A 24,737-nucleotide genomic window follows, 5' to 3' on the forward strand; every position below is an offset into this window, starting at 1 on the left:
TACCCTAGTAATTAGACTAGAATATACTAATAATATTACTATAATATAAATTAGTAAGACCTTTACTAAGACTACCTAACTAGTTACTAATAACCTAGCTAAAATTATCTAAAAGGGAAAGAAATAAGGTATTCTATTTAGACCTAAAAAGATAAAAGTAATATACTTTACCTGTAAGCACTATAAGAAAAGCCTAGAAAGCCTAACTATTATATATAAAGGCTAAGTAATAAAAATAAAAAGAAAGATAAGATAGCTTAGTATATAGTTTAATAAGAAGCTTACCTTCTATAACTATATAATAAAGTAATTAGCTAAAGCCTATATAGTCTTTAGTCTGCTTTAAGGCTTATTTAATACTGCCTACAGGCCTTAACTAGATACTATTTAATATACTATACTTACCTATATAGTCCTTATAGTAATATATATATTTAAAGTATAGTATATAAAAAAGAGTACTTTAAGGATAGTTAACTATAGGTATATATTAATAGCAGCTAATAGAGATAATAGCAAGGTATAGGTTAATACTAAAGTAAACTACTTAATATAGCTTATAAAAAGTACCCTTAAGGACTTAATATAAGCTATACTTCTAGTCTAAAGAATAATACCTACCCTAATACTATATAAAGAAAGTAATATTTTACTAGCTAAATAAATACTAAAGGCAAAATAAAGATACTTTTATATATAACTATAAGTACTAAATAAAAGGCACTTACTAGTTATTACTCTAAATAGCCTAAAAGATATAAAGAGAAATAAAATATATAGTTTAATATAGCTTAAGTATACCTAAAAACTCCTCCTTACTATATTATAGCCTAAACTTATAGCACTAAGGTATATATACCTTTTACTACTAAAAGGGAACTACCTAAAGAAATACATAGCCCTTAGCTTTAATGCCTAACTATAGTTTACTAATACCCTAGACCTAATTATATATTCTAATAGGTTATAGCTAATATCCAGGGCTATAGACTATAGATATATAATCTACTAATTAAGGCTAATAGTTAGTAAAGGTAATAAGTAACTTAGAAAGGCAGAGGTCTTTAATATAAAGGCAATAGGCACTCTATAAGGCCTTAAAGTAACTATATAGTTAGCCTAGCTAGAAAACTATATAATTATATACCTAGATAATATATTAGTAGCTAAAGGGTTATAGTAAAATACCTTAAACTCCTTATAGAATATATTTCTTAAATTCTAATAAATATCTTAAGCCTATAGCCTTATTAGGGTTAAATAGTGCCCTAGGTATATAAATATTAAAGGCAATAAATAAGTAAATGCCTTAGCTAAAGCTAGCTATAAACTTCTAAAATTACCTAAGGCCTAATTAATACTAGCTTATATCTATAGACAGGCTAAAGCTAGAATAAAAAAAGATTTTAAGGACTAGTAAACTACTAATATCCCTAATAGCTATAAGAACCTTAGCCTTAAAGCTATACTAAAATATCTAAAAAAGCTTAGCCTTTATAGATACTTACTATACTATTTACTAGTAGCTAGAATAGGCTATAAAGACTTTACTAATTACTATAAGAGATTTTAATATAATAATACCCTACTTAAATACTCCTATAGGCAGTAGAAATTACCTAATTACCTTTTCTATTATTAAAAAATTGCCTTTAATAAGAGGCTATAGCTTATACCTACGCCTTAAAGGGAAATTAACTAAATAATAGGCAGAAAATACTAAAACTTTATTAAGTTTATAGAGGTAATAAGCTTTTTTATAAAGATCTGCCTATAATGCTAAATAGGGCCTAAAACTTATACTAGAAGTAAGTTAACTACCTAACTAGGCAATAAAAATACTTTTTTCTTTTTCTTTTATATTAATATTTTTCTTAGTTAAGGAAGGTATGCCTAATTAACTAGCAGCAGGCAAGCTAATATACCTAAGAAAATAACTACTAGTAGTTATAAAGAACAGGTTTAGATAATTTAACTACTAAATAATTAGATTAAATAGGCAGTAATAGCTATACTTATATGCATTTACTAATGGAAACTAAGCCCTAGAAATAAGGCCTTTTTAAAATTAAAAAGGCAAAGGAGTTACTAAGATTTTATTATAATTTAAATACATAGCCTTATAAAGCCTTATTTTTAGTAAGCTATTACCTGGCCTATATATAAAATAACCTATTTTAGCTAGCTTAGCATGTCTCTTTACTCCTTATAGAGATTAGCTAGAGGAAGCCCAGTAGGACGTTAAATAATACAATAACAATAACAATAACAGCTCGTACATTCTGTACATTTCTTTCTAAGTCTTTTATTATCATAACAGAACTTTAATCTTCAATTAAAGCAACTAATAAAACTATTTAAATAATACAAGGCTATATACTGCACTGTCGGCTCTGCTAATTTATAGGCTATCGATGCAGTAACCACGAGCTTGATCCCCATGTTGGTCTCATCTCTTTTGCGCTCGACGCTCGCTTCTACGGCATCTCCCGCAAGGCCTGGCAGTACCTGTAACTACCCAAATAATCGCAAACGCTCGCTCGCTATCCCAAACAAACAATCTACAGTGCCATACATACATGGTAAGCAAAATCCTAAGGGCTGGAGCACTCAGAGTCAGCCCTCTCATCAACCTGCTCAATCCGACCCGTCTTGACATCATAAACATATCCAGTAATAGGCACATCCAAAACCAACGGGCTTTTGCGCAGAAAGGCAACGTCATCAATAACACTCTGCCGCAAATCAGAGAATGGAAGAAACGCCATGTGGTCCACGTCTTCCTGCAGCTCTCGTCTGATCTTGGACCGGAAATCTGTGTCGGAGAAGCTCTGCATGCCGCAGCCGGTCTAGAAGCGTGGGGTGTCAGCCGGGCCGGTCACTATCTCCATGGGGGGGCAGCTGAAATTATGGCCTTATGATATTGCCGTGGGAATGGAAAAATATCGAATAAAAATGAGATGGGATGGTCTTACATGGTGCATGACAATAATCTCACGCGTGCCCAGCATCTGCTGAGAAATCAAGATTGATCGAAGCGCTTCTACGGCTCGACCGCCAGCTGTAAGTGTCAGCTTTGCAGGTGAGACAAGAAAACTGGAGTAGTTACGTACCATTTCGGATGACATGGGCATCGCCAAGGTCTAGACCCAGTACTTTCTCAACGTCCAATCTGCTGTCCATACACGCTACCACCGCAACCTTTCTGGGTAAATGTTAGGCCCCCGATCCTAGGCGCGGGTATGAGATCACGTACCGACGGGGCGGAGATGGTAAGTGGGACTGGGTAAACTTTGCTGCATATCTGCGATTCGCAGCTTCAAATTCAGATGTGACAGAGGGATAGAGAACGGGCGAGGACACGGGTGAAGTGTCAAGTGCAGGCATCTTGGTCTTGAAGTAGGCCATTGAGAAAAACTGTGTAGATGGAGATATAAAAGCTTGTTTATCGAAGGAGGTCTTGTCTGTTAAGTAAAGAATAAAGCCAAGAGCCAAGAGCATGCCAATTCTTGCGTTCCATGCACGACTTCTTATCCTCGAGTCCGCACCAATATAAAAAACCCTCCGTTTCACAAGACCATTCCAGCTGGCCCGTCCGGAACGTCATCCCAAACGGCGGCGCCCTCCGACCCCGAGATAAATCCCCGCACACACACTTTTTCTGCAGTGATATTGTCTGAGATTCTGCACATGGTGTTGACAGATCATGCCATAAAAAGAAATGTTACCAGGCTGTCAGGTACACCCACGGACCGGATGTGAAAAAAAGGTGGCAGCCATTAAGAAGCAGGCTATTGCATGCCATGGCACCATAATGGCTCGGCGATAGCTCACTTGACCTCGATCTACGATTGAAAAAAGAAAGTCCTTCGGAGTTCCAAGGAAAGGGCCACGACTAGTGAATTCGCCAAGGGTGTGTGTATGCTGACTATGATCCTTGGCTTTACTAGGCGGTTTGTTAGTGGTTGGGAAAATCTGGGGTAAAATGACTATGCCACCGCGTAGATCCCGGCATAACACCGTATCACTTTATCTGTGATAGCCAAGACGCTTTTTCTTTACAGTGGTGTGCAAATGGTACTCTATATCCTCTAGCTCTGTATATCCCCTCTTTCATGCACTGAGAATAAAGTCGAAGAGGCTACTCTTTTCAAAAATGACGCCTGTTTGAGGCTCGCTGTCGAATAGCACACTATCACCGCGGGACTGAAAGGCTATCATCGGCCCGGTTGATGTCCCATACAGCAATCCCGGCGGTCTAGATGCGCATGCTGTACATGGCTGTTGAAAAATCTCGCAGCTGGATGTTGAAGATTCGAGAATAATCGCAGCAGGGGACATGAGCTGCACCCCGCGTATTAGCGTCACCGTTGTGAGCTGGTGTAGCCAAGGAATCTTACGGGATGATTATGCAAGCCTTGTACAAGTGTAGCCTGGTCAATCTCACCACTCTTTCTTAAGATCCGTGCCGTAAAAGCCATCTGGGCGTTGAGAGGCTTGAAAGTGCCTACACTATTGGTTTCGTTGCTAACACGACGTATGCTTCATCCCGAAAAGGCATGTCGATAGCAAGCACCGTTGTTAGATAACAGCTCACTCGCGGAGGGCAACTTCTTGTACCACCAAAAAGGCGTAGCAAGCTGAGTCCGATGTGTTCCGAGCCTATGCAGTGGTCAGATATTAAATCGAAGCCGCTCGGACCAAGATACTTGACGTGTCGGACTGTCGATCAAGCATCCGGCCTTTACCAGGGTCGCCTCAGATCACCCGATCGACCATCTTATTTCCCTCCATTTAGGCAGGTCATCAAACATTCGAGAATTACAGCTCTATAATGTGGGTTGTTAAATACCGCTTATCGAACCACCCCTGCTTTCCATGAAGCAAGCTTTCGATGTTGGGGATGTGAAGATGCTCAAGTTGATTAAGATTTTCTTTTAGTATTTTGGCCTGCTATGTCTCGTTGATACGTCATAGGCTTTAAATATTAATTACTTTGCAACCTAAAGATTTGCCCAAGGCTGATAGTTGTCCTCGCACATAAGTCTTTGGAACTGGCGGCGTCTAATACCGATGTTTCCTCCATCAAAAAGAGGGAATACAGCTGCATCAGCTAGGAGACGAGGGAAGCCCGTATCGTTGGCGTATGATGTCCTGAGAAAGAGGTTAGTCAAGAGCTCTACAGAATAGATAGTGAATGCAGACACATACATGCCAACTACCTGCATGCACTCGTACACGCACTGGATGGCCGAGTCGGAGCTGTGGATCTTGGCTTCCAAGCAGGCTTCGAACTGGGCCTTGGCATCACCTGGTCCGTTGTCTAGAGAGTCAAGTGCCTTCCACACTAGAGCCCGGGACGAGTCGATTCTTATCTTGGCGTTGATGAGCAAATCAGAGGGACTCTGCCTCTGGATGATAGGCACCGAGCCTCCCCTGTGGTCGTTTTTGGCAAATTCGAGCGCCTTTTCGAAAGCAGCGCGCATGGTACCGATAGCCATGGCCCCGACCATGGCTCCTGTGATGCCAAAGGCCTCCTCGATCTGCTTCGCACCTGACCCAGGAGCAAACAAGACATGATCGGCGGGAACCTTGAAGTTGGTGTAACGGGTCTGAGGGCCTGTAACGGCGATATGGCCCATTAGATCTGGCTCTTCGAGCATTACGTAGGCTTCGGGTGGGTTCTGGGCGACCACCTCTCGAGTTACAAGTAGTACCATCAAGGTGGTGGCTGGATCGACGTCGGCTTTCTCTGCCCCCCCGTCCTCAGAGTATCGAACGCACAGGCAGGACAGCGTGGCGCCTTTAGCATCCCAACCAGCACTGTTTGTAGTCCATCTCTGCAATAGCATTAGTAGCACGCACGGCATACAGAAAAGGTCGCCGCTTCTTACCTTTTCTCCATTAACGACGTAGAAATCACCTTCCTTCCTAGCAGTGACACCGAGGCCTTTGCCACCCTTTTCGAGATGGTTGGCCGTGCCACCTGGCTCGGAATGAGTCAAGCTTGCGAGATAGTCACCCTCTCCTGAGATGAAAGGAGGGAGGAACCTTTTCTTTTGCTCAGGCGTACCACCCAGGAGTAGAGGGAGCAGTCCAAGAGCGGTGCCCACAAGGTGGATAGTAATGCTTGAGTCGACGGCATACAGCTCTTCCAATATGAAGGCAGATTCCAGAAGACTTTCAGCCTCTCCGCCGTCTGACTTTGGGATCAGGGCCTTGAGTAAGCCTGCTCGAACTAGCTGGGCGTAGAACGGACGAGTGGCACGGAAGCGATCGATCTGGTCTGGAAACTTGGAGTAGACGGGGTAGGCTGAGCCTAGGACCTCCCGTGCGGCTTTTGCGGCCTTGGCTCGCAGTAGCTTTTGGCTTTCAGTTAGGGAAAAGTGAACCATTTTGAGTTGAGATAACTGAAGACGGTAAGAGACAATAGCTGCTTTAAAGGAGATAAGACTTGCGACAGATGAGCTTGGTGTTGGCAAGAGATTCAATACTAGATGTAGGGCTGTCTTTTATAACCTCGATATCCCTCTGTGGTCAATGGCTTCTTATCTATGATTTATCACTTCCATAGCACCCCCACCTCTATCAGTGTTGTATCACTTTGATCTGTCAACCGCGATCCCGTGGTAGTTCGGTATCTTGTATATCGCTAACCCCATGGATAATGAATCAGTCAATCATCATAACGCAGAATCACAGGTAAAAGCTAGTATAGAGACGGTAGTCGTCTCAAAATTTACCATAATTGGACAAATTACTTATCAATTATCTACTAGGCATAATCTGGCCCTCAACCACTGTCCAATAAACAAGCCGAACGAGCATGGTGGAGGGGTTCCGTAGTCGACGTTCCCCGCCCTAGAAATTTAAAAGATAAGCAGTATCCCGTCTTTATCTAATCTGTCTCTGCCCCGGATAGGTACTACCCTGTAAGGCCCCTGAGATAGACTCGAATCCACATTCCTCCGGCCAGCGAGCACATGACAGCTTACGCCACAATTCGTTGCGCTGTGGCCTGCAACAGCCGCCCAAAAAGGCTTATCAAAGGCCTGTCAAAGACAAATGAACTATGTGTAATCCATACATATGTCGTTAATGTTACGAGCTTTATCTCCAAGAAAGTAAATATACCTCTATCTCTATTATCTTGTTAAATAGCCTCAGGCATCGATTTACGTATTGCTATAGGGCATCTTAAGTTTTCAATATACATATTATATAGTGAAAGTTCACTGTAGGTATATTGATAGACTCCCCGCACTCAATGAATTCCAAACAGTCTTTGCAAAATACTACTTATAAGAAATGAAGCCAGGAAAGGAGCTATATATAGACCTTTCCTATAGTTATATAAGATATTAACTATTTAAACAAACAAACAAACAATCTGTATTCTTATTTACTAAGTACATAATTCGGACTGTTGTTAATTAGTTAGTTTCATAAAAGCTTAAGATTATAACTTACTAAATAATGGAAATCTACACAATCTCAGTCATCCACATTTCAGATAACACAAGGATCTTTCGCCAACCAAGGATCAAGGTCGAACAAATCGGCAAAGGAGCAGATAGACCCATCCCCAAATGGATCACCCATGAAACTCTGATCAGTCAGCAGCCATTGTAGATCTTCGTGATCCACGTTAGACGCGCTCTGGGGGTTGAACTGAGCCGAAGCTAGTTGAACGTGTTCTTCTGATAATGGCCCATTACCTTGTGGGCCCTTAACCCCCAAGCTTTTCAGATCAAGATCATGAGTTGCCCAGGACGCCGCGAGTAGTTGAATTGCTCGACAGGCCCTAAAGCTCCACGTCCATAGAGTCCCCATTTCCTGTAGAGCCGAGAAACATAGACGAAGTTTCGAGTTACCACCTCGCCGAATAAAAGGTTGGCTAGAAACTGCATCCATGAGATGGATTGTAGCGGCTGTGAAAGTATGAGAGACAGTCCCAACAGTGATAAAACGCTTCACAAACGTTAGCTGGACCTTTTTCCTCAGTGTGAAATGCCAGATGTGGCTCACTAATGAATAATGATGTTTGTATGTGCGAAGTATTGTTGTTATTTTATCCGCAGACGCTCGGCATATCTCCATATGAGGGCATGGATAGGATGATGGATCGCCTATTGATCCCTTCTTACCACCCATAAATGGCCTGTGAAGCAAGATCTGCCCGACATGATATTGGATGCTACAAACGTCAGTGAGGCTGGAATAACAAGTGGACTACTCATAACACCCACTGTAGTTGATACACATGCGGTAATGCCGCTATGTGTGAGGTGCTGGGCAGTAGCATGAAAGATGGGAGTCGTGACCAGCACGTTCTCACCTCGAGGTCTGTTTTCGAGACGAGATTATGCAATTCTGTAGCAGATAAAACACTTTTGGGGGCATAGCTGTTATGGTTTTAGCCATGGCTACTGACGAGTCTCTCATAGTGGCTTATTAAAAACCTACATAATATCCAATGTTGAGACGATAAGACTCAGATGGTCAGACATACAATTCGCAATAGAAGGTATCCTTGAGCAAGACATGGGCACCTGCCGCGGTATATCGGCTGTAGGGGCCCAGGGCTCGTATTCAGAAGCATCCTGAGTACGTAATTTTGGACACGTCACATGGTGACTAGAGACTGTCCCAGAGCGCCCTAATCCGAGGACAAAAAGCCTTACTGACGGTTAATGGACGAGTAGCACAAGGTAGATAGATGGATGGCAGAGACATGGGGACTCATACTTATCAAGAATCCAACAACCTGACCATACAACTTGACGTACATTCGCAGCCTCTTTGGAGATAAGACCAGATTTCACCAAGTCAGTGCAGTCAAGGTTGAGGCCAAGATTGAAGGCCATGCGAGTTGCCATACCTGATAAGAAGTTGATCGTTAGTTACATGATGAAAAGTAATGGCACCAGAGCGCTGTACCAATATAAAGCCAACCAGCTGGTTCTTTGTTTTCTGCCATGCACTGTATCGAGAGAAGTGCGGCGGCCTGGACGGCAGAGATTGTTGTGACTTCGCACTCATATCGTAGAAGGTCTTTGGCGTGCACGGCGAACTGGATGCCTGCCGTTGCAGGGTCGTCAGGGTGTGTTCGTAGGCATGGACGGTCCGAGTATCTTGCAGCCACAGAGTATATAGCCCAAAGAAGCAACGGTGTACAATACTCGGTGGCCATGTCACTTTGCCAGTCCCTCATAAAGACAGATTTCTCAACAATGTATACCCACGGGTTCTGCCAACAGAAATATAGTTCAAGAAGATGTTCTTGTAGTTCCAGTGGCAACGTGACTGCCTGACTTAGGCGGATTCCGCCACACGAAGCTGGCTTGGCCAGCTCCCCTAAACCAAATCCCGCTTTATGGACCAAGTTCAAGTTGCTCTGTGAGCTGAAGAATCGAAGCTCGCCATCATCATCTAGTGCAAGAGAGCCGCATTTCTTTGTGATTTGCTCGAGCAAGTCTTCTGTCTCATCTGCAGTTACTTGGTCCGGCTTGGGCTTGTTTTCAACAATTCGATCAGCTCCTCTAGGACTTTTTTCCAAGGCAGGAATTGTTTGACCCAGTGCAACGAGTTGATCTTCTAGAATCTTGATACGGAGCTGTAAGGTCTCCACAAGCTGTTTGCTTGGCGGCCTACGATGTCTTGTTAAATTGTACTTGACATAAACAAGTAGCGGGGGTAAAAGGTCAAGAATGAGGGATTTGTGCATGTTATAGCCTTACTTGCGTCTGTTTTCACTGTGTAGATACTTGCAGGAACATCCTCTTGCGATACATGAACTACACGACGGCTCGATCCCATCGCACTATCAAATGTATGGTTAGAGCGTGAATCCATACGACTACAGATACTTGCATGTAGACCGGAATAGTAATACTAACTTTGATGCGCTTTTGACGACATGACGTGCATGCAATGGAGGATCGCTGAAACCTAACGTTTTTTGGGCGAATTGCTTTCATGACGTGTCATACATGATATGTATGTACCTCCTTTTTAGAAGGGTGTAACGAAGGGTGCAAGAAGCCAGTGGGGAATCCTTATCTCGTAGTTATAATGAGAATGACAAGCCGCCAGTTACACGTGACAGTAGTTTGTTAGGCAAATCAGCTAGAAAATGTTTCGGAATAGTGCCACTTGCGGTTAGCGAGAGATAGGGGATAAGTGAGGTTTTGCTAAGATAAGATAGATATGTCTTTTTCCTGACTCCTCCAATAAAATAAATGCCGAGCTATATAAGTCTAATAGAAGTTTCCCGGGGAGGGTGGTTCTATCTAACTTGATTGTTCACTATGTGATAAGGTTCAGATTTCAAGACACTTAAACCTCAGCACAAAGGTAAAGAATACAGTAACATATGGGCAATACACCCTTTGCGCTTGCTAGCGCCTGACGATTATATATTCAACTTAGCTGCTGCCGACAATCAATCCTCGAAAGTAGAGTATATCGTGCAATACAGTACCAGCCGACCTTAGCAGTATACCATGCCTTTCCTGTCAACGTGCAGTGTGACCTTACTTAATGTATCTACTGTAGGATTGCAAGGAGATCAAGTACTGAGTTCTCCAACGTTAATGCTTTTCTTCTCATCGTCCTTGCCAAGGTGGTGGACAGTCTCTTGTTTAGCAACTTCTGTAGGCATGCCCTCAATTGGATCCCCAAAGAGTTCTTGAATATCTTCAAGCGACATTTTAGAGGTCTAGGCCCTGATTAGCTATCGTCTCTGCAAAGTAGGAATGGTAATACACACCTCGGGAAATGTCGCATAGGCGTATGCAATGATGATTGAAGTGGTACCAATAAATACCAGATAGAACTTCCACCCAATCGCAGCAAATGCCGTAGGTGCAGCTGTAGTGAAGATGATTGTGGCGAAAAAGAGGCCAGACACAGAGATTGAAAGGCCTTTTGCTCGAACTGGGGTAGGGAAGATCTCGGATGCATAAACGTAGGACGTGGCATCGCAGCAGAGAGTAAAAATGGTGACGTGGAGGAAGAGGAAAAAGACTGCGCCTGATGCAGCTCCTCGATGGTTCGTCTTCTCAAAGACGGACATGGTAATACATTCTCCTATGAGAGCAACAATGCAGCCCGCGAAGCCTCCAACTGAAACGTGTCAGTATACAATGTGAATCAAAGGGTAGATAGCAGCTGCTAGTGCAGTTGCATGTAGGTAGCACTCACGGAGCATTTTCACGCGGCCTACGTGATCAACAAGGAAGGCATTTATAAAGTTGCCGAAAGGAGCCACGGTAATCCAGCCGCACTGGATGAGAAGCTGCTGGACGGTGTTGAACCCCAGACTAGCATACAACAAAGGGCCATAGTCTGAAAAGTTAGTACAAGTGTGGCCTCGGCTCGTATGGCAAGATCGCTACTCACTGTTGATAACTATGGTCGCTGTGGCTTGACAACCAAAGGTGGTGAGAAACCCAGTAATGCATCTCTTTCTCATTGAAGGCGTCTTGAGTAGATCAAGGAACGTAATGTTTTGCTCTGTCTCGCAGATGGTCTGTCTACGCAAAGTCTCGAAATCTGCATCGGTAGTTTCCTCGTCAGAAGTCGTGCCACCACGTCTTCCAAGCCGCGTATAATTAAACGAGTCGCGGGCTTCGTCAATGCGATTCACTAGAATTACTGTCACCAGGTCAGAAGAGGCAAACATTATCGATGAAGGAATGAAGCTCACGCCAGCGGGGAGTTTCTCGCAGAAACAGGATGCCTACTGCGAGCAAGAGCGAAGGCAAGCACTGAATAGCCAGAGGTATACGCCACTGGGCACCGGAAGCTTTGACGAAGTAGAATCCCAAACCGACATAGCTTGCCAGGGCATAGCCTGTGCCAATCATGCCACCGTGGATACCGACGAGGAGCCCGCGAATATGCGATGGCGACATCTCACTCTGATACAGAGGAACCAATGTCACCAAGGCCCATGAGAAGAATTAGTCTGCGGTCTGCACCCTCAACACATCCGCTAACTTGCCTATGCCTATACCAGTGATGAAACGCGATGCAATGAACATGGCGATGTTGACGCTTCCGGCCTGAAGGGCTCCACCGATGGTCGATATCAGCGCGGCAGTCAGGATGGCCTTTCGACGACCAAGGGAGTCTGCAATTGCATAACAGCTCAAGGTTCCTAGAAAGCCTCCAGCTTGGAACAATCCGTTGATAGCCCCCATAAGATCATTCGCATTGGGTCTCGAGTCTAAGGCGAAGTAGCTCAAGAATGTCGGCTGACCCAGCGTTGTAGCAATGATGCTGGATGCATAGCCATAGCTGAGACTACCGAGAGCCACAAAGATGACAATCTGTTACATGTCAGATTTTGCCTTTGTACATTGATCAACGACACGAACCGGTAGACGCATTGCAGAGGTTGATTCCATCGTAAAGAGCTGGATAATGTAAGAGGCTTGTCTGGTAGCTGGTGTGTTGTCGCAGTCAATCCATCGCTCCAACAGCTTGGTAGATGTACTACAATGTTGAGAGTTTATATAACATGTTATACATATTCCGTCTGTCCTTACCGGACAAGTGAGATAAGCAGACACCGTTATAGCGAGCTATCGAGGTATAGTCGCCTTTCCTCCCTCGCCCTGATAATCGTTCGAGAAGCGCTATTTCGGATTTGGTAAATTCAAGTCAAGACATCCACATTTCATTGGCTGCTGATAACAGCCCGTTTTGCACCTCCGGGTAATACTTATCCTTGATGAATTTCTTATCTTGTTAGGCCTTGAGTCAGTCAATTGTTACTAAGTTTTCTGTGTTGATATTGATCTTTCTCTAGGTAGTATATCGTTTCCAACCCGTTCCAGGCCACACCATGCTTTCCACAAAACAAGCTTTCGATATTGGGGGTAGACTCGAGTTTCCATTGAGGAGTAAAGTCGATTATACGCCTGGTCCAAATATCTCAGCCTACAGAAGACGAAAATGATTGAAGTCCGTTAGCCTTAAAGCTACCCGCCGTCTAGATACCGTGATGGATAAACGGAACCCAGGCCGGTGAAGGCTCAATCTTGTGTCGCAGGAGGATAGCTAAGGAAGCCTCTCTAGACCCTCTCTGACCCCTGGTCTCGACCCCGGACATGAGATTCTTGCTTACCCGTACGCATCTGGATGCTTTGGTGGCAACTCTCCTCCATCTTGTCCCCAAAGATGTCGACATGCTCTTAGCCTTTGCTCTACTCCGAACTCGTCTTCTTTCCCACCTAACTCCATGGACCACAGGCTCTCTGATAACCAAATTGTTGAAAACATCATCATTCACACCTCTGCTATGTCCTTCTTGATCCATCTTCTCCAGCCACTTATCTCTCAGTCAACGACTCACCTCATGAAGCCCCCAAGCCACAGATTGATCTGACATCCCACCATCTTTAATACCTTCATACACTACCTTGACTATATCAACGCAAACTCTTTCATTGACCTCCCCAAGAGTACCTATGATATGTTGGAAGCCGGCGAGTTGGAAAGCGCTGATGAGATGAATGCTCTCATCCATGAATTGCTCCTATTGAATACGGCCCGTTCCACAAGCTGACAGAGACGCTAGAAAAGGTGGCTGGTCCTTAAGATTCAGGTCCAGTAAACTGCCTACCCGCAGTGGATTCGTCAAGACATCTTCTTCAAGACACAAATAGCTCCTGAGGGGGTCTTAAGGGTCAGTACATCCATGACCGGCAAAATGGAAGAACTTGCACTGGCGAAGTTAAGTGCCTTTCGTCGCTCAGGCTCAAAAACCTCTTGTCCGATGAAGTCTGCAGATCGGGCGGGGTCTTAATGCCAATGATGGATAGGTATGTCTTGAAAGTGAGGCGATGAATACATTACTGTATGCGGGCGGCGCTTTCCCTAAGCCCCGCTTTTTACCACACTGTCTCCTTTCGCCAGCTCATAACCTCTTATCAAGATCTTATCCTCTTTTCTTCAATGCCAACTACCATGGAAAGACCTCAAGTTAGTCCTATCGAAAGATTGCCTGTTGAGATAAACCAGAAGATACTGTCAACCGTTACCGATCTTCTGTCCCTGCGATGCGCCGCGCTGTCTTGCCCTGCACTTTTCTATGCGTTCATTGACGCTGAAAACGCAATCACGACGCGCGTTTTGTCTACGCAGGTGGGTTTTGACGTGCTTCCAGAAGCTATCGCCGCGTCAGAGTCCTCACAATTGCCGTCTCATACGGAAGACGAGATCCAAGAGTTTGTCGCGAACCATCTTCGCCGAAGACGATCCCCATCCGAGTCATGGACTCTCGCCAGCGCGCTTCCCATTGGCAAGTTTCACAACTGTGTGAGCGCTTTTGCGCGTATGTTTGTCAACAATATCTCCATAATAGAGAGTTTCCGACGAGTTGGATGGCTCGACCCAACATATGATGAGACATATCGCATCGAAAGAGCCTTGTACAGGTTTGAAGTCTTCCGCAACATCTTCAGCAAATCAAGGAGCATAGAAGAAGAGAGGAATATTTTCTTTGCAAACTTCGCGCCATGGGAAAATGAGCAGCTGGGTTGCATTCATGATTTCCTCGTTCGGGCAGTCTCTCCAGGTATGCAGTCAGTTGCATCATGATAACGATGGCATCCAGTGCTAATCACTTTAAGCCTTTGATGACGTTGCCGAGCACGATATTACTTGGGGCGAATTAAGGGTTGAATATGGCGTTGGAATAGAGTCGCCTTACATCCAACATCTTCTTTCCCTTGGTTTAGAAAAGTTGCATCAAATCGTCACGGCAGAGACATATGAGGCGCGCCACAAGTTGCTAAATGACCGCCGCTTTGGTTGCCCACGAATTCGAACCGATTTTCTCTACGATGCGCTCGATAACGTGAACGAACCCGATGATGACAACACACCCCTCCTATCAGACTTCACCCCAGAGGACGAGCGCAGCCATATAAAACCACCGTTCTTCGATGATCCCGACTCTGGTCCGGCCGAAATCTGGCGGTGGGCTCATCAGGATGAAACTAAACAACAGTTCGTCTATCAGAAAAGCCGAGGGCCATTGCGTGAGTGGGGATACGTCATGTGGGATTCGCGGCGGCTTCATGATTTGGGCATCCTCCAGAAGACCTTTGACACTGAGGGTGCTTGGAATGCGTCACGTCTGGACTTGGATCAACAGGGCCGAGATCGAGCCGAAATGGCAATGTCATGGGAAGCGAGATCGAAAATATACATGGCTGGAGGACGAGGGTGGTGGAGCGTGGGAGATCATAGTAAAATTGTTTGGATAGGCGGGAAAGCCCCGCATGAACGCCCTTATACACGCGCTCATACCAAGCCGATTTCAGTTGAGGATGCTCGGGACATCCTTCAGATGATGAAGCTGCCGTCATCAGTAACCAAGTTTTTGGACCGTTAAGGTACTTAGGTAAGATCCCACCACGTTTGTATCGTTCAACAATGACAACATATTTCCCAGCGACACCATCGCTATCACTAGGAGAAGGGTACATTTTGCACCGTCTCCTAAAGCTTAGTGAGTAAAGTGAATTCCAAATTGAGGGATCCTGAATTTCATACTCTTTGTCTGCTTATACTTCATGATAGGCCCGGTATCGCTATAGTATAATTGGGTTATTTATATCTCAAACTTGTCAATGTCTGTTTCCCAGACGACCGGTATCTTCGACCAAATTTCATAGCGTTTGTTCTTTTGGAAGTCTTCACGTGCTTCCAGGTCTTGTTCTGATGAATTGATAAATTTGGACTTGCAATATGCGAGAGGGCGAGAGCAGCCACTGAGAGAATGCAAGCTTTAATAATACGCATGCTGGCAAAGAATTGGACTCAAGATATAGAAGACGTTTCCAGACTTAGAATAGCAAAGCTTCTATAGTAGAGAATGCCCCGCGTCCGGAATCTTATGGTGTAATGGCTGAGAATCATGGCGGGGCGCGGTGCTGTCCCATATATATGCATAATCCCCAGTCGAGAAACCGTAAACATGGGGTGTTAAATGAATCAGAACTATGGTCACCCGGGCACTATTCTATACTAAGCTTAGAAGTGGCCTGGGGTAACATACTTGAGCTGCATGCTGATTTTTCTAAGTTCTGTCCGCTGATTGAAGCTCTCAGCCACAAGTCTCAACTGCAAGTAACACATCTAGCTCACAACTTAGACATTATACCAATGACTAACCAATTGCTACAGCCAATAACTGCGCTTCTGGGGTTGAGGGGCGACCAATATATCTTTATAGCCTTGCCTAAAAGGCACACGATTAAGCAAGATATCGACTCATAGAGCAGCTTCATGAAAGGTTCAATGCCAGATCTTTAATTACATGAATGCAAACAGCGGTTCCTTTCCATCCACATGTTCCTCTCTGCCAGTGCTCTTCCTGATATGTCTAGTTGCGTACAGAAGTGGGACAAAACACAACTAACAACACGATAACCAACAGAGCGTTGCATTAGGCGAACAGAGAGACCAGGTTACGAAACGAGGCACACCAGCATATTTCCAAGTTTATAAAGTCATTAAGTCAAGGCTGAAAGGCAAAGCAAATATTAATAAACCCATAGTCTAAAAAGGGGGCTTGAAAATAAATCATAGTAATACTAAATAATATTAATTAGGAAGTTTACAGATTAACTTTTTTAAACTTATTATATATAGCTAGTGCTATTAAACTTTAAGCTTATAAAAATAGAATTAAGTAAATATATAAATTAAAAATTCTTTAACTTATATCTATTTTATTTTTATATATTGTATATTAGCCAGACTCTGAGAATATTTCCAACGCTCCTTATATTTAAATCTTCTCTTGTTCCTTAATAATAAGAGTTGCTCGGGCGATCTTGAGTCCGCTTATAGTGTTTCTACTACTGGTGCCAGTCGTGATTTGCAATATGATAGGTAGCCATTTCACCGCTAGATTAGCCATCACGATAGTATCGACGGCTGCATTTGTTTGTTGCATGTCTCTGTTAACAAATGCAAAAACTGTTGAGTTGGCTGTGGCTGGAGCAACGTGAGTCTCCTTTACCATGGTTTGAGGATGTACTAACTTCAGCGGCAGTTACATAACTGCTATGGTAGTTTTTGTTAGTAACACTGACTGAAATACTCGGTTACCTTCAACAACTACATACAGATTTCAATCTCACCATAAAGCATATTCTCGAACTAATCCATTGAATATGATAGCTAAGCAGCCAAGGACACAATCCCACCTCCATCGTCAACTTAAAGTGAGTGATCGTAGCCTGGTTCTCTAGATAAGGAGCATCAATAATCCGAGCCCATTCAATACAGTTACAAACCACGAGCTAAAGCAAGGTGTAGAAAAACATGCGCAGAACGGTGTGACAACTGAAACTCCGTCTAATTCAAGAAAATCGCATTTCCGAGAACTTGAACCTCTTTCGCTCTGTCATACCCCGTCGCTAGAGGTGATAGAAACCCCGATGCCATGCCGGTGGTGAAGCATGAGACGAAAACGGTTTCTGCAGCGGGGGCGCAAGGGGGAAATGCGGCTGCTGCCATCAGAGAAGCTATACAGCCACAAAAGGAACCCACAAAGGTCACAACTATGCCAGAGGTCCCAGTACTCTCAATTTCAGGTAATGAACCTATGAAATCGAGTTGTGGGCTTGAAAACCCTGAGTTCTCGTCGAGGTTGAACCAGACGAGATCCGTGCCTCGATGTCGGCTTCCGGTGATAATGAGCGGAAACAGCTCTGCCGCGAAGACGATAGGTGTGTCTATCACAATTGGATAGTAAGTTGGGATAATGAGATGAAAATTGACATTGCTGTTGTCACCAGTAGTTTCAATAAGTGCCTGTCTGTCTGCTCTCATTCTGACACAAATCGTGGCTAGGTCGTGATGGTAGCCACCAAAGTTGGGGCCGAGAGGATCCTCTCTCTGTATTCTCTCAAAGTCTGGATACCAATCGGTATCAGGGTTCCAGACGTAGAAGAAGTGGCTATCTCCCTTCGTACGCCCCTCGACCGGGGCCATTTCGTTACGAACAAAGCGGTGCACGTATGTCCCGAAGCCGTCATCAGCCCAGCCTTGAACCTTGGCTATGTTCAAAATCGCGAGCTCATCTTTAATACCATCGAGGCTTGCGCCGATTCTCTTGATAGACTGCGCGATGTCCAAAAGAATAAGAGGCACAGCAACCGTAGCAGCTGCTTGGAAGTATGAAATGAACGTCGGAGCGGAGTTGAATGCGTTGGTGACGAGCCGAATTCGTTTCTGTTCGATAATCTCAAGAAGCTTGGGGATGGCCTCCTGCATTTCCTTGTATGTCATCTCCTTCTGCGCTGCGGCCTTTCTTTCTTGTAGTTGAGTTGGAATAGCAACCAAGCTCGACACAACTTGTAGGCCATGTGTCAGAAGTAGTTCAGCGAGTTTCCCTGCACTGATTGTGCTGATGAGTCCAACTGGGTCCATCTTGACGGCGCGGTTAAAGACAGGGATAGCCTATTGCGTTGTAATGTTGAGGTTTGTTAGTGTCGCCGACTAGCTAGCTTTATCCTCAGTTAGTTCAGGACGTCAGATTTGAACATTAAATAGATGCGGTTTAAAAATGCCTTGTCGGTTTTCTCCTTTTCGTACAGCGCCTAGAGGGCCACGAAGAGGCTATAAGCGCCAGCCTCGCGCAACCTGGCCAGCAGGCCGTGGATGCAACCCTCTCAAGGACTCTTATCATTCTGAACACTTCTAGCTGAAAGGCTTTTTTATTATGCTGTGATCCGTTGGTTTTGAGCGAAATAACGGTGGCGGGCCATTCTATGGGCCAACACTGTTCCTGCGCGATGTGTCTGGCTAGTGGCGTCAACTCGGCCCCCAGAAACGGACGCTGGGCTCGCAAGGCGTATTCTCTCCCACAGGAAAGGGGGGCTTGGTAAGATCTGAATACGTACTGCACTTCCAAGTGTGGTCGAATGGCCACCTACAAGTTGACCGGGGGGCTGAAAGCCAAACTCGCTGGCCAACATATTGCAGTAATGCATCCATCAGGGAATCCCGGAACAACTATGCATTGGAGGCCTACAAACACTTGATTCACACTTGTAACTATACCATTGGGATGCAGCGGGACTTAATTGTGCCTCCCAGATGCCAGCAAGTGACCTGCAAGACACAGAGCAGAAAACAGGCAACCATTATTCGTTTTACCCTCGCAAATCTCGAAGGCTCCAAATTATTTTTTTTGACTAGTTTTCTCCGTGCACATGTCATATTGACTATCAAGGTTATCCATATCTAGGTAGACCCTGTTGTACACCAGCTTGTTGCCCTTGATTCCAGCCTTGATTCTGCCGTAACGTTTCATTGTGCCAGTAATCATGAACAGCTTGGTTTTTATCCGCCATCCTGGGCCATATTGACTCTGGTAAAACTGCTCCCGATGGTTGTTGATGTCCTTCTAGTGGTGCACTCTTGTCCGTCATTCTGTTCTGAGATCTCTCGGCAGCTCGCTTTCGCTTAGATTTTCGTCGACGGTCACATAGAATGATGCTCACGATGAGAAGCAACACACCAGCTACAACGGTTAGTCGTACTTGTGTGAATGAGATCGAGGACTTTTACCTAGCACACCAAGAGCAATGATAATCTCAAGTGCTCCAAAGATCTTGGTTCCAGGCTGACCAGGCGAGCCATTATCTGAGCTGCTTTCCTGTGTAACTGTAACAACAGGTGAATCTGCAGTTGTCGTACCCTCTGATTGGGCAGTTGGCTTAGGTACAATGGTTGTGAATATCGTGGTCTGTTCGACGGCGGAAATGATTCGCGAGAGCTGTAGATCCAAGGCCGCATCTTCCATATTCATTGAAGCCATTCGAATATCGTGTAAGAGACAAGAAACCGAAGAGTTATTTTGCGACACGTTGTTTATCGAAGGGAATGCTACCAGAGCTGAACTGTCTGAATTAAAATTAAAGAATTAATAAAAAAAGACTGTAAGAATGGAATTATCGAAATGAAAGTCGTGTCGCTTCGTGATACCAGATCAACGTGCGCAAGAAAAGAAAAGAACCAAAAAGAGCGAGTGTCTCGCAGATATGGAGTTATATTCCTCTCGTACATTTTCTGTTAATAAACACAGCCATAATAGCAGGTTGAGGCGAAACCGGGTTGTGCCTGAGGTGGCATTGTGAGACGGGAGATCAAACACGCCCGACCCCTGGTCACAGGCGGTTTCAGTGGATTTTTGGTAGAGCACCAAGCCGGCTGTCCTCTGTTCCGGCGGCTGCCTCTGTAGAGCTGACGCCCTGGTTTCGAAATGTCAGCTTGGCTGGACAGCGCCAAAACATGGAGAATCCCTTATTCTTCACCGCACATGATGGTGCTGAGATCTGGCATGGCTTGTGCTTGACAGCGGTTATCGGTTGTTCGGAACGCACTGTTTCCATGGTCGATTGATGGGCGGTGCAGGTGTCAACTGCGTCAGCTGTTTCATTTCCATCTTTATTTTAAGGTGTCGTTGGAAGAGAATTGAATGCTTAGAACGGGTAGAGTAGCACGCGACTTTTGGGTGAGGGACTGTAAACAGCGCCAAGACGGTCGTGTTTCTGCGTGAGGCAGGGCATCAACTTGGCAGAGATCCAGCCCTGTGAGCCTCGGATGAAGAGTCTCGAGGTCGTTACCGTAGCATGGTGCCGAATGATGGTGAGCATCCTTTGATCATTGCGTACCTTGAACTCAATGATATTTGAACACTTTGCGGCTTGCGGAAAATGGGAAGATGTTTACACGTGAGGCTTCGTATAAAGCGTGAAGCACAATGGGCTGCAGATGTCAGAAACCTCGTTCATGGACTAATTCGCCTTTCAAACACTGATAAACGTGATAAAATGATATATAAATATTATCTACACATACAGATTTTATAAAACCTCGAGTTACACTCCAGAAGGCGTCCAATTCATGGTCCGTCATCAATCTCATCACCATCATAGGGTAACTCCAACCATCACAAACTCCACATTGACCACCAGACGCTCTTTGCACGCTAGCTCAAAGACAGCAACAGGGTATATCAAGATATCGGCACTTTCGGCGCCCGATGACGAAGCGCATCATCTTGACTAAGTTTAAATTAAAGAACTGTCATTGGATCCCGGGTAAGCTTTCGAGAATATCCCCATCTTGAATCAACTACCGATCCAGACAAGCCGAACGAGATGCGGGGGCGAGCGGAGGTTTGCCTAGCCCAGAATGCGGAAGTTTGGAGCTGGCTGACTTCATTCTTCCGTCCTCGTGGTGATTCAATTGCTCAAATACTGCTCTACGGCTCGACTGATCAAACGAGTGTCGCGCTGTCTTTAAACACTCGCGCTTCTTGCGATCAAAGGTGAGCGTACACGACAGTGGAGAACGAACATCGCTAACCATCAGCAGCATCGCAATCTGTCGTCATGGCTGTTGTCGACATCCTCTTCACCTGGTGGTCAATCCCCATCGCCGCAGGTGTCCTCATCGCGACGTATCTCTACTCATACTTTGTGACCTACGGCCATCTGAGAGATATTCCAGCGCCTTTCCCGGCGCAGTTCACGAATCTGTGGCTTCTCTACATCTGCAGGCGTGGTGAACGATATCGTGTCGTGGATGAGATTCACAAGAGATTGGGTCCCGTCGTACGAATCCAGCCTAACCACACTTCCATCGCGGATCCTGATGCAATCGCCACCATCTACGGCCACGGAAATGGCTTCTTGAAGTCGTGAGTACCCCACAGCCTCACCTCTTCTCATAACTAATGGGCGGTAGTGATTTCTACGATGCATTTGTCTCAATTCGACGAGGTCTTTTTAACACGCGCGATCGCGCTGAGCACACACGGAAGCGCAAGCTCATCTCTCACGTCTTCTCCGCCAAGTCAATCAGCCAATTTGAGCCGTACATCCACGCAAACCTGGAGCTCTTCGTCAAACAGCTCGACAAACTTGTCGCATCAGGCCAGACTACAGATAAGGATGGAAAGCGACAAGCCCTATTTGACTGTCTCCCGTGGTTCAACTACCTCGCATTCGATGTCATCGGGGATCTCGCGTTTGGTGTACCCTTCGGCATGCTCGCAAATGGCGCCGATGTAGCCGAAGTTCGGGCGACGCCTGACAGCGCACCTATTTATGCGTCGGCAATTGAGATTCTGAACAGAAGAGGTGAAGTCAGCGCGACGTTGGGATGCTGGCCTCAATTGAAGCCGTATGCTCAATGGCTACCCGACCCGTTCTTCAGCAACGGCCTCAACGCAGTCAAGAATCTCGCTGGAATTGCGATCGCGCGCGTCAAGGCTAGATTGGATAACCCGCCATCCGTTGAGCGAAAAGATCTCCTGGCGCGACTCATGGAAGGCAGAGATGAGAAGGGTGAGCCGTTGGGTCGCGAGGAATTGACGGCCGAAGCCTTGACGCAGCTCATCGCTGGCAGTGACACCACGTCCAATTCGTCATGCGCTTTACTCTATCACGTCACACGAACTCCCGGCGTTCTCGAGAAACTCCAGGCCGAGCTCGACGAGGCGATCCCCGCTGACGTCTCGGTCCCCACGTACGACATGGTCCGCGACCTAACCTACCTCAACAACGTAATCAGTGAAACCCTCCGCTACCATTCAACATCCGGCATCGGCCTCCCGCGCCAAATCCCCGACAACTCCCCCGGCGTCACGATCAAGGGCCATTATTTCCCGCCCGGCAGCGTGCTCAGCGTGCCGACGTACACCCTGCATCACTCGAAGGAGATCTGGGGCCCTGATGCGGACGACTTCAAGCCGGAGCGCTGGGATAGTCTGAATGAACTGCAAAAGACTGCGTTTAATCCGTTTAGTCACGGGCCGAGAGCGTGTGTGGGCAGGAATGTTGCGGAGATGGAGATGAAGTTGATCGCGGCGACGTGGGCGAGGAGATACACGCCCGAGTTGAAGCAGGGGGTTATGGAGACGCGTGAGGGGTTCTTGAGGAAGCCGTTGGGGTTGGATATTGCTTTGAAGATGAGGTAGATTGTGTGATGTTCGCCAGGGGGTCTGTACGCAGGTAATGAGATGATATTTAGTCAATGCCAATCGTATTTCGCCCATTAGCGTACCTCGAAGATCTGATGGCCGTGGTGCCTTAGGTTCTCAATTACACCTCCGTGAATCACTGGCTTCCTTCATGAAAAGTGGAGACCGCATTGGGTCGCGCCATAACTTCCATTCTCATTCTGTGATGCTCAAAATGCAACCATCACCAACATCACCATCTACATCAACATCATGGACCCCAACATGCCCCCGCCTCCCAAGATCGACCGCCTTCTCGCCCTCCTGGAACGGTACCTGACTCCCAAGGGGTCAGGCCTTCCAGGAGGGACAGCGACCCAAGCCGACGTAGACGCGGCGCAGAAAGACTCTCCCGATAAAGGGGAGCCGGTCGGGCCTGGACCTTGGCCGACCTTTGAGGAAACTCCCTCCTCACCCGCCCGTAAGGGCTAAGCATTCTCGTGGCACCCGTCTTAGACGGCGGTCCTCTTTTTTGGCGCTCCGGTATTTTCTTTTTTGGAGAGCGAATTGGTGTTTTGGCTTCGCCTCTCCTTTGATAGCTCTCCCGGGAGCTGCGGCGGCCGCCTTGCCCGCGCGGAGGTAACACCAAAAACACAAGGCATGCGATCTTATTTACCTGAAAGCACTGAAAACACTGGGTAGACTAACCTTTCACAGACCACGTACGCTTTACGTACGGCATATGCCACCTGACAACCTCCGCCTCAGGCCATGACCTACGAGCTCTTCTGCAACACCGATAACTCCGCTACTAAATCTGAGAACCTTGCGATGCTCACGCCATCAACCTTCACATGATACACGCGGCGCAGCTTCTCAAAGATATGTTAGTCATTCCATTTGTTTCCACATATGAGTGCGTGAGTGACTAATCGAATCCTCAGACCCCAAGCGTGACGGAGAATGCGGAACAGCAACAGCTGCCGACTACCCAGAATCTCAATTCGGACGAAGATTTTCCTTTTCCTAATTGGAAAAAAAGTTACAGGCTTCGCCTCTCCTTTGATAGCCCTTTCCAGCCCTGCTCCCACTACAGTTGATGGCCATCTACAGAGCAGCGAAGCTCCAGAGTTATGTCAGATCATCAACGCCCCAGAGTCGCCCGGTGAAGGCTTCGCTTTTACTCTGAGGAGGGGCTCACTTCAGCATATCATGAATTGTACTCGCATTTACATCAACTCGCAGTCATCCACACATCCCAGACGAGCCTTTAGCCACCAGGGAGACAGCGATAGGCCCGAGAATCACCACCATCATGACGGCTGGAGTTGAGGCATGGCACCCCATGGCACCCCAGGGCACCGGCCGACTATTCTTAATGATGTTGGGGTTGTCTAAGAGTGGATGCGGATGGATATTGGTGGTTTTGGAATGGAGTTGGAAGAGCTGGGCTAAGAACGATGGATCAGTGTTGTTCATGCCAATGATGGTTATGTGGGAGGTGACTACATCGTGCATATAATAGTTAACGTTAAAATTAGTAAGATTATCATTCTGATTGTCATTCCGGTGCTAGAAATGGTATTTGTGAGAGTGCATCCAACCAATGCCGAAGTAAACAAGAGATAGGCTCCTGACGATGGCGCAACCGATTGTCAGCAGTCCCCATGGCGACACTCATGAAAACTGAATTATCTCAACGTAATATTACTCGATGAACTTCGGGTGGTGGCAG

General features: G+C 45.8%; 8 protein-coding genes across 8 annotated transcripts; 3 read left to right on the plus strand and 5 right to left on the minus strand.

Annotated features, from left to right (window-relative positions):
- Nucleotides 1-2,594: 2,594 nt before the first annotated feature.
- On the minus strand, nt 2,595-3,387 carry FSUBG_3899 (carbonic anhydrase; the record flags this gene model as incomplete). The annotated part of the gene is made up of 4 exons (XM_036681829.1): nt 2,595-2,849; nt 2,976-3,061; nt 3,114-3,205; nt 3,257-3,387. The coding sequence occupies 4 exons, from the start codon at nt 3,385-3,387 to the stop codon at nt 2,595-2,597; spliced, it is 564 nt and encodes a 187-aa protein (XP_036540458.1).
- Nucleotides 3,388-5,003: 1,616 nt separating this feature from the next.
- Nucleotides 5,004-6,395, minus strand: FSUBG_3900 (acyl dehydrogenase; the record flags this gene model as incomplete). Its single annotated transcript, XM_036681832.1, has 3 exons — nt 5,004-5,154; nt 5,212-5,840; nt 5,895-6,395. The coding sequence occupies 3 exons, from the start codon at nt 6,393-6,395 to the stop codon at nt 5,004-5,006; spliced, it is 1,281 nt and encodes a 426-aa protein (XP_036540459.1).
- A 1,114-nt stretch (nt 6,396-7,509) lies between these two features.
- FSUBG_3901 (major facilitator superfamily transporter) lies at nt 7,510-12,413 on the minus strand (the record flags this gene model as incomplete). Its single annotated transcript, XM_036681833.1, has 13 exons — nt 7,510-7,971; nt 8,339-8,405; nt 8,467-8,603; nt 8,790-8,881; nt 8,941-9,650; nt 10,484-10,514; nt 10,579-10,720; nt 10,772-11,127; nt 11,206-11,349; nt 11,404-11,658; nt 11,711-11,924; nt 11,985-12,335; nt 12,384-12,413. The coding sequence occupies 13 exons, from the start codon at nt 12,411-12,413 to the stop codon at nt 7,510-7,512; spliced, it is 2,991 nt and encodes a 996-aa protein (XP_036540460.1).
- A 1,564-nt stretch (nt 12,414-13,977) lies between these two features.
- Nucleotides 13,978-15,409, plus strand: FSUBG_3902 (zinc finger domain protein; the record flags this gene model as incomplete). Its single annotated transcript, XM_036681834.1, has 2 exons — nt 13,978-14,587; nt 14,643-15,409. The coding sequence occupies 2 exons, from the start codon at nt 13,978-13,980 to the stop codon at nt 15,407-15,409; spliced, it is 1,377 nt and encodes a 458-aa protein (XP_036540461.1).
- Nucleotides 15,410-17,382: 1,973 nt separating this feature from the next.
- FSUBG_3903 (uncharacterized protein) lies at nt 17,383-19,007 on the minus strand (the record flags this gene model as incomplete). The annotated part of the gene is made up of 2 exons (XM_036681835.1): nt 17,383-18,489; nt 18,933-19,007. 2 exons carry the CDS (start codon nt 19,005-19,007, stop codon nt 17,383-17,385), a joined length of 1,182 nt encoding a protein of 393 aa, XP_036540462.1.
- Nucleotides 19,008-19,265: 258 nt separating this feature from the next.
- FSUBG_3904 (uncharacterized protein) lies at nt 19,266-19,843 on the minus strand (the record flags this gene model as incomplete). The annotated part of the gene is made up of 2 exons (XM_036681836.1): nt 19,266-19,555; nt 19,603-19,843. 2 exons carry the CDS (start codon nt 19,841-19,843, stop codon nt 19,266-19,268), a joined length of 531 nt encoding a protein of 176 aa, XP_036540463.1.
- Nucleotides 19,844-21,431: 1,588 nt separating this feature from the next.
- On the plus strand, nt 21,432-23,020 carry FSUBG_3905 (benzoate 4-monooxygenase; the record flags this gene model as incomplete). Its single annotated transcript, XM_036681837.1, has 2 exons — nt 21,432-21,739; nt 21,787-23,020. The coding sequence occupies 2 exons, from the start codon at nt 21,432-21,434 to the stop codon at nt 23,018-23,020; spliced, it is 1,542 nt and encodes a 513-aa protein (XP_036540464.1).
- Nucleotides 23,021-23,275: 255 nt separating this feature from the next.
- On the plus strand, nt 23,276-23,494 carry FSUBG_3906 (benzoate 4-monooxygenase cytochrome P450; the record flags this gene model as incomplete). The annotated part of the gene is made up of 1 exon (XM_036681838.1): nt 23,276-23,494. One exon carries the CDS (start codon nt 23,276-23,278, stop codon nt 23,492-23,494), a length of 219 nt encoding a protein of 72 aa, XP_036540465.1.
- Nucleotides 23,495-24,737: the final 1,243 nt, after the last annotated feature.

Source organism: Fusarium subglutinans (genome assembly GCF_013396075.1).
Source record: "Fusarium subglutinans strain NRRL 66333 chromosome Unknown NRRL66333_c0000034, whole genome shotgun sequence".
NCBI lineage: Eukaryota > Fungi > Ascomycota > Sordariomycetes > Hypocreales > Nectriaceae > Fusarium > Fusarium subglutinans.